Below are 16,928 nucleotides of genomic sequence, written 5' to 3'. Positions count from 1 at the left end.
CAGATGCATGCGCCTAAAATTTTAATTGATTTTTTAATGTGTTTCAATTATATATATATGATTGAGCCCAAATTACATGCATGAAAAAAATTAAAACAGTGCTAAATGAACTAGTTCGATTTGTTATTATTTTGAAAAATTAATAATTGAAGACCATTAAATAATGACTTTTTAAATAAAAATATTTGGCTTTATCTAATTCAAATAAAGAAAGAATTCAGAAACAATAAAATATAAAATTGTATATATAATTCGATTACTGAAAACAAAATTTGTTAATATTAGAGATAATTTGAGCTTTGTCAAGATTTCATAAATACTTACGGAGAACAACTATTATTTTAATCTATAAAAAATAACTTACGTTACTATTCAATATTACTTTATTTTTCTTTTTCTTTCTTGCTATTTTTAGCTTGCCAAAAACGGGTGAAAGATGCTGTAAGATAAATAGACAGCGAAATAAGAAAGCACTTTTGTTCTCATTGGAAAAATGAGAAAAACTCATAAAATTCATTTTTGTTGTTTTGCGTGGAATATATAAAGGAATATTTTACACAGGGTGTTATATGCTCCCTCTATTTCATATTAATTGAATTTTTGAGAGATTTTTCATTATTTAAAATAATTAAATTGTTCAAAGTTGAAGATATATGTTTAAAACTTTTTTCATATTTGTCATTTCATTTATTGAAGTTTTATATTTTCTAGGAGACAAATCACACTACTTGTAAAGTTATATTTATGATTTTACAAAAGGCAATAGAGGAAATATGTGTGCATTGCCTCACAAATTCATTTAATATGAAATGGGGAAGTATTAAACGTCTTAAATATGACATTACATTCTATGTCATCATCTCCTTTGAGATAAATCAACATTATTATTTTTTTACCAATTATAATCATCTAGATCAAAGGATGAAAGAAATTCATGACCTATAAAAGGTGAAGGTGGACACATTAGTCCATAATTATCAACTGATGGAGCTAGAAAATCAATTCTAGTAGTACTATTGTAACTTTCAACTTCAAATGGTTCTGTCCAAAATCTTTCACTTGTAATTTCTTCCAAAGCTAATTCTTCTTGAAAAACATTATATTCCAGTTGATAAGAGGAGAGTTCTTCTTCACTTGGCGATGACTCTTTTAGTGACCATTCTGAACTTTCAAGTACTGTATTTTCATGTAAAGTATTCATACTAGCACTTGCATTTTTATTTTCCACATTACTCTTTCTTCTATTCATCTTATTGTTGCATTTGTTGCTTGATTTGTCACTTGAGTTTGTAGCATAATTAGCACGCTTCTTAAGTGAAGTATGCCAATGATTCTTTATCTCATTGTCTGATCTTCCTGGCAAGTGAACAGCAATTGCAGACCACCTGTAAACCATTCAAAATTAGTATGAAACTAGCTATCTTTGGTAAAATGACAATTAATAAAAAATTTAATCAACAGTATAAATTATATTGTTTTATGTCACCCAAGAAGGTTAAATTATTGTGCACAGCATGACTATCATATTTTTATTGTTAAATTATGTAATATTAGATCAATTTAAGAAAATATGTACATAATAATATCTATTTTCGTAAAAAGATCATGAGCTCACATGCACCATAGTACACACTAAATTCATTCCAGCGTATGCTATATTAAGATATTTGTTTTTAACAACATACTCCTAAAGAAATAAATGACTTGCTGAATACTATAATTCTTCTAAATATAAGTGTCTTCTCTGTTGTTTAGTAATGTTTGTATCAAAAGTAAAAAAAAAAAATATAAAAAAATAATAATTAAGACACAATTTTCAAGTTTAGTAATGCTCAAGAGCTTATTATTCTTAAAGATACTTATTGTATATTAGAATTTGCAATAACGATTACGTTTCAATTTCAAGCAAGTTGGGTAGACTATGAATTTTCATTACAGCGAAGCAAACAAAAACTTTAAATGCAGAGTAGCGATGAACGATAACAAATAGCTATAAAGAGTGATTTTGTGACTAATTGGTGTTTTAAAAAAAAATGAGGATAATGGAAAGGGAAACGAAGGAAGGAATTACAAGGCGAGGAATGGAATCAAACCTCACGAACAAAGTAAAAATTTAAATAGTCAACCAACTGAGCTACTAAGATTCCATGATTAATTGATTTTAGTAACTAGGCTAGGCTGGCTAGGCCAAATTTGTGCTTGAGTTCAAAGACATAAGCATAGATTTTATGATGATGAGGAAGTGAGTTTGAGACATTCTCAATTTGCATGCATCTTTTAGCCCATGCCACCAGTTTTGGACACTCTGCTTCTATACTGAAATTTGCACAAGTCTCGTATGAATAAAACCAACTAGTGAAAGGAACCAAAGCCACATCCACAAAACCCAAATTGTCATCACCACCAAAGTATGTTTTGTCTCCAAGTTCTCCTTCCAATGTCTTCAAGATTTCTATGAATTCCTTCTTTGCTTCCTCTTGATCTTCACCTTTACCACTCCAAACTCTTCTTCCTATGCTATATATCTGCAACATCCATAAGTAATGAAGGAATCAGCAAGTAAAAGATAAATTGTCTTCATCATCAACAACAACAATAACATACTTAGCGTAGTGTTATGACCCGCCACTTGATCTTGAAGAAGGTAGAAGAATCTAAAGTCTTGAAGAGGTTAGTGGAAGACTCTAGATCCTTATAGAAGTTTGTAGAAAAGTCTTGGAAGACTTGGAATTCTCTAGAGTGTGTAGAGAATTCTAGAGAGGGACTTCTTTGTAAATATGGAGGGACTTGTATAGCAATTTTTATTTACACTTGAGCCCCTTAGGAGTAGTATAAATAAAAGGGGCATTCATTTGTAGCAAACCATCAAGCAATCAAGCATTCTTCCAAAGCAATATAAAAGCCTTCTTCATAAAAGCTCTCTTGTCTTTCTTACAATCTAGCATTCCCTTAGCGATCTAGTCTTTAAGGCTTACTTGAACTTGCAAGATCGTGAAAGATTCGTGAGTAAGTTGTCAAGTGCCGCACGGAGGTCTTAGTTGAAGTCTAAGTTCGTGACAGTAGTCTCACAAAGTATGCAGATCTTACCTCTACTTCAAAAGTGGAGAGGCTACTTCTGATGTAACTGAAGTACAACAAATAATAGATAGTAACAATATAATACGATAATCGAGATACAAATCAACATATAGTAACAGAAATTGAAGGACAAGATACTACAGGAGCAATACTACGACTATGAACGGACAAACAGACCTTCTATCTATATAGTCAGCCCAGAATCTGGCTTGGAATCTATCATAAGGGTCAGAAGAAAGTAAAGGATATTTGTCATGCCAAACTTGATCAATGTACTCAAGAATGATAAGAGACTCACAAATGGGCTTGCCATTGTGAATCAAAACAGGGATTTTTTTGTGAACAAAGTTCATCTCCAAAAGCAGAGGACTTTTATCAAATAAGTTTTCCTCCCTCTCTTCATATTGGATCTCTTTTAAGGATAATGCAATTCTTAGCCTCATCCCAAATGAGCTTGCCCAGAAATCAAGTAGAACCACATTGTTGGTGCCTTCCATTTTTTGAATAAATAGTTAAGTTGGCTCGTGAATTTTTCACACAATAATGCTACTACTACTTGTAGCGATATATACTCCATCTATTTCAATTTGGTTGTCTGGTTTTGATTTGATACGGAATTTAACAATTATGTTAAACTAAAAATATGTAGAATATATCAAAATATTCTTTTGATCTTAAACATGTCACTTGAAAAAATTAAAATTAAATAGTTGTCAAAAAATAATTAATATTCTTTTACTCAAAATGAAAATAAGATAAATAAATTAAAACTGATAGAAACATTTATTTAGATATCATCATTGTTTGCGTAGATCTTAGGAAGTGGAAAGTTTGGTTTTGGACACTACAAGTTCTTATTATTAACCAAGAAAGTAGAATAAAATCACAGCAAGCCAATGTGGAAAATATTCTTTCCACTAGAAAAAACTAACCTGTACTCTTTTTATGCTAATTAACAAAAATAATACATTCTTTTGAAAAATTTTAAAATTAGTATATATGATTTCACAATTTCAATTTAAATATTATATTAGGTTTGAAGAAACTCGTGTTGTTTCAGTAATTGGGTTTGAAGTAATTCGGGTGGTTTCAGGCAATATCGAGCCGAATAGGGCTTGGATGTCAATAAAAAATTTTGTTTTTTAAAAAGTATTTAAGGTAGGGATTACTCTCTCATTAGAATGTTCATTGTCGAAGGAATATGTTGCTTATCTATATGTTAATTATGATACTCAGATGGCTTAACAAAAGGATGGGTCCGGGCCTATTAACTCGGTATTATAAAATCATAAATAGTACCAATTCAAACCGTTACAATTACTGGATTGAGTTTTGAACCCGGTCGATTTCGGGTCTTAAAGGTGTACCGACACGGCACGACCCATAGGTCTTGGGCTGGTTCGTACCGGCCTACTTTCGATCCGGTTCGATCCTAAATCGACCTAGTCCGACTGACATCCTTAGCTAAAATGTTATCATCAGTAACATCTTAATAGCTGACCCCATAACTTAACTTGTTTAATTGGGCCCGTTTCTTTTAAGTACTACGTTACCATCAATTACGTTTTTATGATATGTGTCTAATTTCCCTGTTGCTTATTTTGTAATGTAGAATTAGTTGATTGATTAGTCGACTAGTTATAAGGACATGATGAGCTGGCCAGTTAGTTAGAGAATTAGTTAGGCACATGCTGGTCAGGTGATCCCAAAAACAGTTATAACTAACTTTCCCCCCAATTCTATTTCCTTTATTAACTAGATCTGGCAGCAATTGTAATCAGTTATGAGATTTGAAGAATCAATACAACTCTCTCTCTCTCTTTTTTCTCTAAATTCCTCCATAGTTGTGGAGCACGAGTGAACTGTTCAAGGGCAATTCGTGAATTTACCATTTAGGAACACTCATCTATTTCCATAATTGCACTGTGAACTGTAGGAGTTCACATCATTAGTATCAGAGCCAGTCATCACCCTTCGTACCCACCGTGCCACGAAAAGTGCTGCCTGGGAAAGAGCTACCTACTTGTGGTAGAGTGAAAGTTGCTGAGAGTGGAGTCGTCGAGGATGATGGATGCAGAGCATGGTGGTTTGTTATAATCCTAATGCCAAAAGTCCTACATCAATTAAATGGGGAGCTGATGTGGGGTTATATAACCTTGGGCTCTCCCACCTTAATAACTAGCTTTTAGGGTGTGGTTCTCCCTGGATTGTATCATTGGTATCATAGGTGGAAGAGTAGGAAGACCCAAGAGAAGTGGAGGAAGTTGAAACTGCTTTAGTAGATCCTGTGGAGCTCCTGACTATCATGGCTCAAGGGTTAGAAACAGATGTAGATGGGTCTATTATGCCTAGAGTATCAATGCATGCTATGAGTGACATCCATGATTTTAGAACCATGAGGATAACAGTCTCAATAAAGGGCAAGGCAGTGCAGGTCCTCATTGATACTGGGAGTACTCACAATTTCTTGGATCTTAACACTGCCAAGAAATTGGGTTGTGTATTATTTGATATAGCTCATTTTAGTGTCTCAGTTGCTAATGGAAATAAGGTACAGAGTCACTACATTTGCAAGAAAGCAGAATAGAAGATGCCAGGAGTGCCTTTCAGTTCTTACATGCTAATACTACCTATTGGAGGGTGTGAAATGGTACTAGGAATACAATGGTTAATCACACTGGGGGATATAATGTGGAATTTCAAGAAGCTGAAAATGGAATTTAGTACTAATGGAAAGAAGATATCTCTTAGAGGTATTCAACCACCTCGGAAGATGATTCCACCTGCTAGGATGGATAAACTCCTGGCTAAACCTGCTGAAATTTGCATGATGTCAGTAGGTATGTTCTTCCAGGAAGAACAAAAATAGGAGCAAGTTTGTGTTCTATGAGAGGTGAAGTTGAAGGGGTCAAAGAGACACCGGAGTTGGATGAAGTGTTGGACAAGTATGCTGATTTATTTGAAACACATACTGAGCTACCTCCTTCAAGAGATCATGATCATGACATCACCCTCAATGAGGGCACTTCCCCTATCAATATTCGATTATACAGATACCCTGCTGTCCAGAAAAATGAGATAGAAAAATGGTGAATGAAATGTTTGCATCTGGGATCATTAGAGATAGTATCAGACCCTATTCTCCCCCAATTGTTATGGTGAAGAAGAAAGATAGATCATGGAGACTTTGTGTAGATTACAGGGAGCTGAATAATTGTATAGTCAAGGACAAATTTCCAATACCAATCATTGAAGAGCTCTTGGATGAACTACATGGTGCAAGATATTTTTCTAAGCTGGACCTAAGATCTGGATATCACCAAATCAGGATGTTTGAGCCTAACATTCATAAAACTACTTTTAGGACACATCATGATCACTATGAATTCCTAGTCATGCCTTTTGGCTTGACTAATGCCCCTTCCACATTTCAGAGCCTAATGAACAAATTTTTTCATGATCATCTCAGAAAGTTCATTTTAATATTCTTTGATGACATACTAATTTATAGTTCATGTTGGTCTGATCATCTCATTCATCTTGAGATGACTTTTAATATTTTGAGGGATAAAGTGTTTTTTGTGAAGAAGAGTAAATGTGACTTTGGAGTAACAAGGGTAAACTACTTAGGCCATGTGATTTCTGAGAATGGTGTAGCCATGGATAGGCTTAAGGTGGAAGGTGTCCAAGATTGGCCTCAGCCTAAGAACATCAAAGGTCTTAGAGGGTTCCTTGGTTTGACAGGGTATTATATGAGGTTTATTCAAGGGTATGGTGTCATTTCTATACCTCTGCATGACTTGCTTAAGAAGGGGAGTTTTAATTGGACTGAGGAGGCAACTACAACATTTGAAAAATTGAAGCTAGCCTTGACCACAACACCTGTTTTGGCCCTTCCCGACTTCTCTAAGGAGTTCACAGTTGATACTGATGCATCTGGAAATGGTATTGGTGCTGTTCTTGCCCAAGACAACAGACCTATAGCTTTTTTCAGTAAGGGGTTATCTGACAAGAATAAAACATTGTATGTATATGAAAGAGAACTATTGGCACTAGTTACTGCTGTCCAGAAATGGAGACCCTATTTGTTAGGAAGACATTTCAGCATAAAAACAAATCATCATAGCTTGAAGTATCTGTTGGAGCAAAGAATTACAACTCCTAGACAACAAAAATGGCTAGTAAAATTACTTGGTTATGATTACACCATCTTATATAAGAAAGGGAAGGAAAACTTAGCTGTTGATGCCCTTTCAAGAAAATAAGAATTGGTGCACCTATACAGTATTTCAGGGGTTCAATCTGACATATAAGAGGAAGTCAAGAGCTCATGGATCACTGACCCTCATTTGCAGCAGCTTATTCATAACATATAATCAGATAGAAGCCCAAAACCTTATTATTCATACCATTTTGGTATTCTAAGTAGAAAAGAAAAAGTGATGGTGGGGTCAGATTCTAATTTGAGAAGACAACTCATAGCTTACTTTCATGAGAGCTCAGTAGGAGGTGCCTACTCTTGTATTAGTGCAATCTTACACAGGTTAAAGCAAGAATTCTATTGGAAAAGAATGAAACAAGAGGTTTATTTTTTTTGTGAGGGAATGTGACACTTGCCAAAAGTGTAAAGGGGAGAATGTAGCATATCCTGGCTTGATGCAACCCCTCCCAATTCCAGATAGAGTATGGCAAGACATCTCAATGGTTAGTGAAGGCCTTCCCAAGACTAGAGGGAAAGAAGTTATATATATAGTGGTAGACAGATTCAACAAGGCAGCTCACTTTTTACCTCTGCAACATCCATACACTACATTAGATGTAGCTCAGTCATTCATGGATGGTGTTTTTAAACTCCATGGGATGCCTAAGTCCATTGTCTCAGACAGAGACCCAGTCTTCATCAGCAAGTTTTGGAAAGATTTGTTCAAGTTACAGAAAGTTTCATTGCACACCTCCACTGCCTACCACCCCAAACTGATGGATAAACTGAAGTTAGATGTTTAGAGTCTTATCTGAGGTGTATGACCTTTGACAAGCCCAAGGATTGGCCTTAATGGTTACCACTTACTGAATGGTGGTACAACACTTCTTATCATTCTTCTATCTACATGACCCCTGAGGCTGTTTTTGGTCAAAAACCTCCTCCATTGCTTCCTTATTTGCCATTTGATTCTCAATTGGACATGGTAGACAGGACTTTGTAGGCTAGGAAAGGCGAAACCATCGGTGACCCCTAAAGTTGGCACCAACTTTTACTTAGACATTTCAACTACGCTTTGTTCATTTTAGACAACTCAAGTAAGGCTCCGATGTGTCATTTTGACACTTTTTTGACAATCACCAAAATATATTAAATGTGTGTAATACACTTGTCTGACGTGTCAAAAACAACAAATTAAATAAAGACACGTGGCATATATTTAATGCATATATGCACTTTCCAAAATTGCAAAACACTTGTGGCGTTCGAGAAAAAGCAAGGGCAGAGGACCCCACTGCTTTTCCTCCACAAAGAAATTGGACCAAAAAAATAGAATCCAAATTTCAGTCTAACCTTTTTATACTAAAATAAGTTTTTTTTTACGAATAAAATAATAATAATAATGAAAAACACGATATAGTCCTTGTGTTTCAAGGTAGTTTCGCATTTCATTGTCGCACTATCTTCGACTTATATTTCTACAATAATAAACTATATACTTTTATCTCATTTTAAATAAATAATTATCAAATAATGACTTTTGAATAGAAAAAAATGACCAATAATTTAATGACACGTGACATTTTTTTTATCCAAATAATAAAATTTTTTTTTAAAAAAATTAACAACTATTAACCCCACACACCCACCTTCATCTTTTCCAACCCTACCCACCCCAACCCCAACTGCTCCCCCACCCCATCTTCATCTTTTCCAACCCTACCCACCCAACCCCAACTGCTCCCCCACCCCACCGTCATCTTCTCCAACCCCACCCACCCTAACCGCAACCCCAACCCCTCCCCACCAGATCTTCTTCTCCTCCAACACCCACCCAACGCTATCCATATCATCTAAAGAGGAAAAAATGGAGTTATAATGACAAACAAAAATATAAATCAAATTGGATAAAAAAATTCAACGAACCTCCATTTTTTCCGGCAAGATTAATATAAATCTAAAATTATTTTCTTTGAAATTGTTAAAGAATTCAAACTTTAAAGAACCCACAACAAAATTCGAAGTCCAATTAAAAAACAAATGGGCTATTCTCCAATTTCTCATATTTCTAAGAACAACTTCAACAATACAAGTATTAATCTTTGAACCCAACTCATCAAGTTCTTGGTTTTTTGATGAATCAAGAGGCTTAGTGAATATGTGAACAAGTCTATCAACGATTCTTGAATCGTCTGGAGAGATTGAGAGAGGGGAATTTATGGGTTTTGGGCAAATGGGTGTTCAAGAAAATAGAGAAAGATTGTGTTTTGTAAAAGAGATTTGTAAAAGAAGAACACGCAATGAAGAAGAAGAAGAAATGAAGAAGAAAAAGAAGAAGAAATGAAGAAGAAATGATGGCAGAAATGAAGAAGAAATGAACAAAAAAAAAAAATCTTAAAAGAAAAAAACGTTTTTCACGCGTTTAAAATGGGTGCAGCACAGACAATATGTCAAGTCAGCACAAAGTGTCAAAATGACACATCAGAGTCTTACTTGAGGTTTCTAAAATGAAAAAAGCATAGTTGAAGTGTCTAAGTGAAAGTTGGTGCCAACTTTAAGGGGGCCACCGATGAGTTTCGCCGGCTAGGAAAGCTACCATCAGATGTTTATAGTTTCACTTAAGTCAAGCTCAGAACAGGAAGAAAGTTTAGGCTGACAAACACAAGATTGAGAGAACTTACGCAGTTGGTGATTGGGTTTTTGTTAAATTGCAGCCATATAGACAACTCTCTCTGAAGGCTCACTCATTTCAGAAGTTATCTGCTAATTTTTTTGGTCCCTTCCCGATCATTGCTAGGGTGGGCTCAGTGGCTAATACCTTAGCCTTGCCTGCTCATTCTAAGATCCATCCTATATTCCACATATCTCAACTTAAAAGGAAGATTGGTTCCAATGTTGCTTCTGTTGTTCTTTCGTCCGTTCACATTGATTCAGGCCATATTCTTTTGCTTCCGAAGGCTATTCTTGACAGAAGACTTTGTAAGAAGAGAGAAAGGGCTACAACTTAAGTTTTTGTCAAATGGTTGAATACAACACCTGAAGACAGTTCTTGGATGGATCTCTTGGAGTTTACTCAAAAGTTTCCCCATTTCAATCCTTGAGGACAAGGATTGTTTTAAGGGTGGGGTATTGATATGTGCCTAATTTCCCTGTTGCTTATTTTGTAATGTAGAATTAGTTGATTGATTAGTCGACTAGTTATAAGCACATGATGAGCTGGCCAGTTAGTTAGAGAATTAGTTAGGCACATGCTGGTCAGGTGATCCCAAAAACAGTTATAACTAACTTTCCCCCCAATTCTATTTCCTTTATTAACTAGATCTGGCAGCAATTGTAATCAGTTATGAGATTTGAAGAATCAATACAACTCTCTCTCTCTCTCTCTTTTCTCTAAATTCCTCCATACTTGTGGAGCACGAGTGAACTGTTCAAGGGCAATTCGTGAATTTACCATTTAGGAACACTCATCTATTTCCATAATTGCATTGTGAACTGTAGGAGTTCACATCATTTTACTAAAGTGTTACAATCATAGAAAAATATCGCTTTGGTCATCTTTGTAAAGATTTTACCTTTTTTTTTGTGTGGGTTCGCTGCATCTAGGCTTTCGGTCCTCTTCTTCTATTTCTCTAGTCCACCCTTTTTTTGTAATCTTTGTGTATGATCTTGTAATGCTTATCTTTTTTCTTTTTGGTCAAAATAGTTATAGATTAATAATAATACTAACAAGATTGGTTAGTTTGGTCTCTGTATCCCCTTGTCAGGGAAGGCACGTTAGTAGTCTTTGAAAGAAAAGATCAACAATTGCTGCGCCTAATGAAAGGAAAATGTAATCAACAATTGTTGCGCCTAATGAAAGGAAAAGGTCAACAATTGTTGCGCTGCAAAAGAATGCAAAAGGTCAACAATTGTTGCACGGTTGGCAGAAAAGAGGGAAAAAAACGCGTTTCTCTTTTGACAATATTGCAACGCATAAAATTTTACGCATTTTTGATTCCTATAAATAGAGGACCTCTTGCCCTCATTTAGATTCAATTCAAAAAGAGAGTAAGAATACAAAGAGAGTTATACACCAAGATAAATATTTTAGTCTTGAGTGTCCTCTTTAGTAGTTGTTCCTTTTACAAGAGAGAAGTGTTAATTGTTGTTTTTTCCTTGTATTTGAGAGCAGTGTATTCCATATTTTAATAGTGACATCCTTCTACCCCATGGTTTTTTTCCTCTATCTGTTTGAGGGGTTTCCACGTACAATTCTCGTGTCCAATTTATTTTCATATTTATTATCATATCAAACTTTAGTTGTGGTTTTCTCCTTTTATTTGAGAGCAGTGTATTCCATATTTTAATAGTGACATCCTTCTACCACGTGGTTTTTTTCCTCTATCTGTTTGAGGGATTTCCACGTACAATTCTCGTGTTCAATTTATTTTCATATTTATTATCATATCAAACTTTAGTTGTGGTGCTTTCTTTCCCTAACAGTGGTATCAGAGCTCTCGGTTATTCTGTCTATTTTATGCGAAGATACTATTTATAAATAGTAAATTTTTGTGAATAGTAAATTCGGTGAAAAGTACTATTCACATGAATAGTAAATTTCGGTGACGGTACAGTTTGTCACGATTGTTCGTAAAAATATTCAGAAACAATCTAGAGGGTGTGAAGCAAATAACAATATCTAGTACAACAAAATTTGACGTTGAAAAATTTAATGGAACTAATTTCTCATTGTGAAAAATGAAAATAAAAGCGATATTGAGAAAAGACAATTGCTTAGCTGCAATTGAAGGCAGACCCACAGACTTTGTTGATGACAGCAAGTGGAACGACATAGACAACAACGCAGTTGCTGATCTACACTTGGCACTAGCTGATCAAGTTTTGTCTACTGTGGCTGAAAAATGGACGTCGAATGAAATATGGGATACTCTTACAGGATTGTACGAAGCCAAGTCTTTGCATAATAAAATCTTCTTAAAAAGAAGATTGTATACTCTTCGAATGACAGAGTCCATGTCGGTTACTAAATACATCAATACTTTGAATACTCTATTTTCACAACTTACAATAATGGGTTGCAAAATAGAGGGGACTGAACGTGCAGAGCTTCTACTTCAAAGTCTGTCTGACTAGTATGATCAACTCATCATCAACCTGACGAACGATACAGACCGTCTAGTTTTCGATGAAATTGCAGCCGATGTCTTAGAAGAAGAAAATCGATGCAAAAATAAGAAAGACAGACAAAAAAGTTTGCAGCAAGCTGAAGCTTTGATAATGATGAGAGGAAGACCAATGGAATGTGGCCCCAGTGGGAGTCACAATCATGGTAAATCTCAATCAAGAAGTAAGAAGAATATCAAGTGCTACAACTGTGGCAAGAAAGGGCACTTCAAGAAAGATTGTCGGTTCAAGAAGAAGAGTGAACACCCTGAGCCATCAAATGCTCAAGTGAATGTTGCATGTACCTCGGATGATGGCGATATTTTATGTAGTGAAGCAATATCAAATAATGAAGGCAGAAAACATTTCACTGATGTCTGGATCATGGACACAAGAGCAACATGACACATGACTTCTCGGAGAGAATGGTCCATCAATATAATCCTATCTTAGGAGGGTCTGTGTTCATGGGAGACGATCATGCTTTGGATGTTATTGGTATTGGGTCCATCAAAATAAAAATATATGATGGCACGATACGCACCATCCAGGAGATACGACATGTAAAAGACTTGAGGAAGAATTTATTATCTTTGGAATAATTAGATGATAATCGATGTTCATATAAGACTCATGGTGGAGTCATGAAAATATCCAAAAGAGCGCTTGTAGTGATGAAAGCAGAAAAACTTGCTGCAAATCTATATATGCTTAAAGGTGAAACACACCAAGAAGGAGAAGCATCAACCGCGTCAGCAAGTTCATTTGAAGAATCAACGATGATATGGCATCATAAATTTGGCCATATGTCGGAACGAGGTTTGAAGATTCTTGCTGAGTAAAAGCTTCTTCTAGGGCTCAAAAAGGTTTCACTACCCTTTTGTGAGCATTGAGTTACCAGTAAGCAAAATAGACTGAAGTTTAGCAGTTCTTCTGCTAAAAGCAAGGAAATATTAGATTTGGTCCATTTTGATGTCTGGCCAGCACCGGTAGAGTCCCTAGAGTGAAATATTTTATGTCATTTATTGACAATTACTCCAGGAGAAACTGGGTGTATCCAATCAAGAGGAAGACAAATGTTTTTTCAGTTTTCAAATAGTTCAAAACGCGGGTGGAATTTGAATCTGAGAAAAAGATCAAGTGTTTGAGGATAGATAATGGAGGAGAATACACTGGTGATGAATTTGATAACTTCTGTAAACAAGAAGGTATTAAACGACAGTACACGGTGGCATATACTCCACACAAAAACCGAGTAGCAGAGTGGATGAACAGAACCTTGTTGTAACGAACAAGAGTTATGTTGGCAACTGCAGGGTTGGAAAAACAATTCTAGGCAAAAGTAGTCAAAACCGCCTGTTATGTGATCAATCGGTCACCATCAACCGCAATTGATCTAAAAACGCCAATGGAGATATGGACAGGAAAACCAGTTTATTATTTTTGCTTACATATATTCGGAAGTTCTGCTATGTTATGTACAACACCCAAGAAAAATCAAAGTTGGACCTAAAATCTAGGAAATGCATTTTCTTAGGGTATGCTGATGGAGTCAAGGGGTATCGCTTGTGGGATCCCACAACCCGCAAGGTGGTAATCAGCAGGGATATTGTATTTGTTGAAAATAAGATACAAGCAAAAGAAGGTAGCAGTTCAAAAGAAAAATCGGAGACTACTACAGTTGAAGTTGAAGAAACAAAAGAAGTTCTAATTTCTTCTGAAGCAGCACCAGAGCACGAAGAATAAGCGCAAGCTGAGTTCGAAACTCCACAAGTTCGACAGTCAATTAGGGAGAGAAGAGAACCATCTTGGCACTCAGATTATTCTATGGAGAGCAATGTTGCATACTGTCTATTAACAGAAGATGGAGAGCCTTCAACTTTTCACGAGGCTATGAAAGGCCAAGAATCATCTTTGTGGATGGCAGCAATGCAAGAAGAAATTGAAGCTCTTCATAAAAATAAAATATGGGATCTTGTTCAATTACCACAAGGAAGGAAGACCATTGGAAACAAATGGGTCTACAAGATCAAACGCAATGGTATTGATCAAGTAGAGAAGTATCGTGCAAGATTGGTGGTGAAAGAATTCGCTCAGAAAGAAGGTATAGACTTCAATGAGATATTTTCTTCGATGGTTCGACTCACAACAATTCGAGTGGTCCTGGCGATGGTGCTACATTTGACTTGTACTTGGAGCAGTTAGATGTCAAAACTGCATTTCTTCATGGAGAACTTGAAGAAGAAATTTACATGCTTTAACCAGAAGGTTTTGAAGAACAGGGAAAAGAGAACTTGGTTTGCAAGTTAAACAAATATCTATATGGTCTCAAACAGGCGCCGAGGTGTTGGTATAAGAGATTTGATTCCTTCATTATAGGCCTTGGATACAACAGACCTAGTTCAGATCCTTGTGTTTATTATAAAAGATTTGGTGATGAAGATTTTGTTATTTTGCTGTTGTATGTTGATGACATGTTGGTAGTAGGCCCCAACAAAGATCGTCTTATAAATTTAAAGGCACAGTTAGCTAGGGAGTTTGAAATAAAGGACTTGGGACCAGCAAACAAGATTCTAGGAATGCAAATTCACCGAGACAGAAATAATAGGAAAATTTGGCTTTCTCAAAAGAACTACTTGAAGAAAATCTTGAGACGCTTCAAGATGCAAGATTGTAAGTCAATTTCTACCCCACTTCCTATTAATTTCAAGGTATCCTTAAGTATGAGTCCTAGCAATGAAGCAGAGAGGATGGAGATGTCTCGAGTACCGTATGCATCAGCAGTGGGAAGTTTAATGTTCGCCATGGTATGTACAAGACCTGACATTGCACAAGCAGTGAGAGTGGTTAGTCGATACATGGCTAATCCTGGTAGAGAGCATTGGAATATTGTTAAAAGGATCCTGAGATACATCAAGGGTACCTCAGATGTTGCAATGTGTTATGGAGGATCAGACTTTACTGTTAAAGGTTATGTTGATTCAGATTATGCAGGTGATCTTGATAAAAATAAGTCCACCACAGGTTATGTATTTACTCTTACTAGAGGAGCTGTAAGCTGGGTTTCAAAACTGCAATCTATCGTGGCTACATCTACGACGGAAGCAGAATATGTAGCATCTACACAAGCTAGCAAAGAGGCAATATGGATGCAGATGTTACTGGAGGAGCTCGGGCACAAACAAGAGAAGGTTGCTCTATTTTGTGACAGTCAGAGTGCTTTGCATCTTGCAAAGAATCCGGCATTTCATTCAAGGACAAAGCACATATGAGTTCAGAAAATTCACATTAATGACAACCTAGAAGATATGTTTACGAAGCTGATCAACAATAACAAGTTTATATGATATCGATCTTCTATTGGCCTAGCAGAAACGTAACATTGCAGTAATTGGGTAAAAAGGATGGTGTGAAGACTTAATTGAATTTCAATTAAATCTTCAAATGGGAGAATGAAAGAAAAGATCGACAATTGATGCGCCTAATGAAAGGAAAATGTAATCAACAATTGTTGCGCCTAATGAAAGAAAAAGGTCAACAATTGTTGCACGATTGGCATAAAAGAGGGGAAAAATGCGTTCCTCTTTTGACAATATTGCAAGGCGTAAAATTTTACGTGTTTTTTATTCCTATAAATAGAGGGTCTCTTGCCCTCATTTAGATTAATCCCAAAAATAGAGAGTAAGAATATAAAGAGAGTTATACACCAAGATCAGTATTTTGAGAAGCGAGAAGCGGAAAAAAGCGACGGGGGCTTACTTCACAGAAGCGAGAAGCGTGAAGCGAAGCGCATGCTTTTTTCAGAAAAAGCGCTATTTAGTATAAAAATATAAAATATAAAATATGCATAGATAAATAATCAAGAACTCAAAAGACTTAGATTAAAAAGTAACTAGATAGTCAATAATCCTCATAAGTAACAATATATAAAGCAAATGCATAACCAAATCACAAAAAGAGCAAAATCCTATTGTTCAACAAGATCCTCAAACTCTTGAAGTGCCATCAACAAGGGTTCTACTTCTACTTGGTCCTCATCTTCTTCCTCATCGGAGGACTCATCAACAAGAGTTCTACTTCTATTTGATTTTGAACATGAACTTGAAAATGTAGCTACTCTTTTTTCCTTTCCCCTTAAAGTACTCCCCCTAAAACCATAAATATTCTCCTCCACACCACTAGCCGTAGCAACTTCACCATAAGTGAGACCTTCTCCTTCATATACTTCTTCATCTTCATGATTTTAGGGTGCTCCAGTTAACCATTCATTTGCATCATCAATATTATCCAACAAAATTGGATCAATGGTATTGCGAGCATTGTAGCGACGCATCAATGTTCTATTATATTTGATGAACACTAGATCATTCAGGCGTTTTAACTCAAGTCTGTTTCTCTTTTTTGTATGAATCTGCATAGAATATGTAGAAAGTAATTAATGGGAGGACTTTGGACAACTAAGATACCATTTAATTTAGTAATAATG

General features: G+C 35.7%; 2 protein-coding genes across 2 annotated transcripts; both read right to left on the bottom strand.

Annotated features, from left to right (window-relative positions):
• Positions 1 to 770: 770 nt before the first annotated feature.
• Positions 771 to 1,420, bottom strand: LOC129892611 (transcription factor MYB15-like). The gene has a single exon (XM_055968195.1). The coding sequence runs from the start codon at positions 1,394 to 1,396 to the stop codon at positions 893 to 895; it is 504 nt and encodes a 167-aa protein (XP_055824170.1). The 5' UTR covers positions 1,397 to 1,420; the 3' UTR covers positions 771 to 892.
• Positions 1,421 to 2,168: 748 nt separating this feature from the next.
• Positions 2,169 to 3,644, bottom strand: LOC129892689 (probable glutathione S-transferase parA). Its single transcript, XM_055968272.1, has 2 exons — positions 3,252 to 3,644; positions 2,169 to 2,525 (listed from the first exon to the last, which is right to left on the bottom strand). Exons 1-2 carry the CDS (start codon positions 3,573 to 3,575, stop codon positions 2,169 to 2,171), a joined length of 681 nt encoding a protein of 226 aa, XP_055824247.1. The 5' UTR covers positions 3,576 to 3,644.
• Positions 3,645 to 16,928: the final 13,284 nt, after the last annotated feature.

This window comes from Solanum dulcamara, chromosome 6 (genome assembly GCF_947179165.1).
Source record: "Solanum dulcamara chromosome 6, daSolDulc1.2, whole genome shotgun sequence".
Taxonomy (NCBI): Eukaryota; Viridiplantae; Streptophyta; class Magnoliopsida; order Solanales; family Solanaceae; genus Solanum; species Solanum dulcamara.
This window is presented reverse-complemented; position numbering and strand designations above follow the sequence as displayed.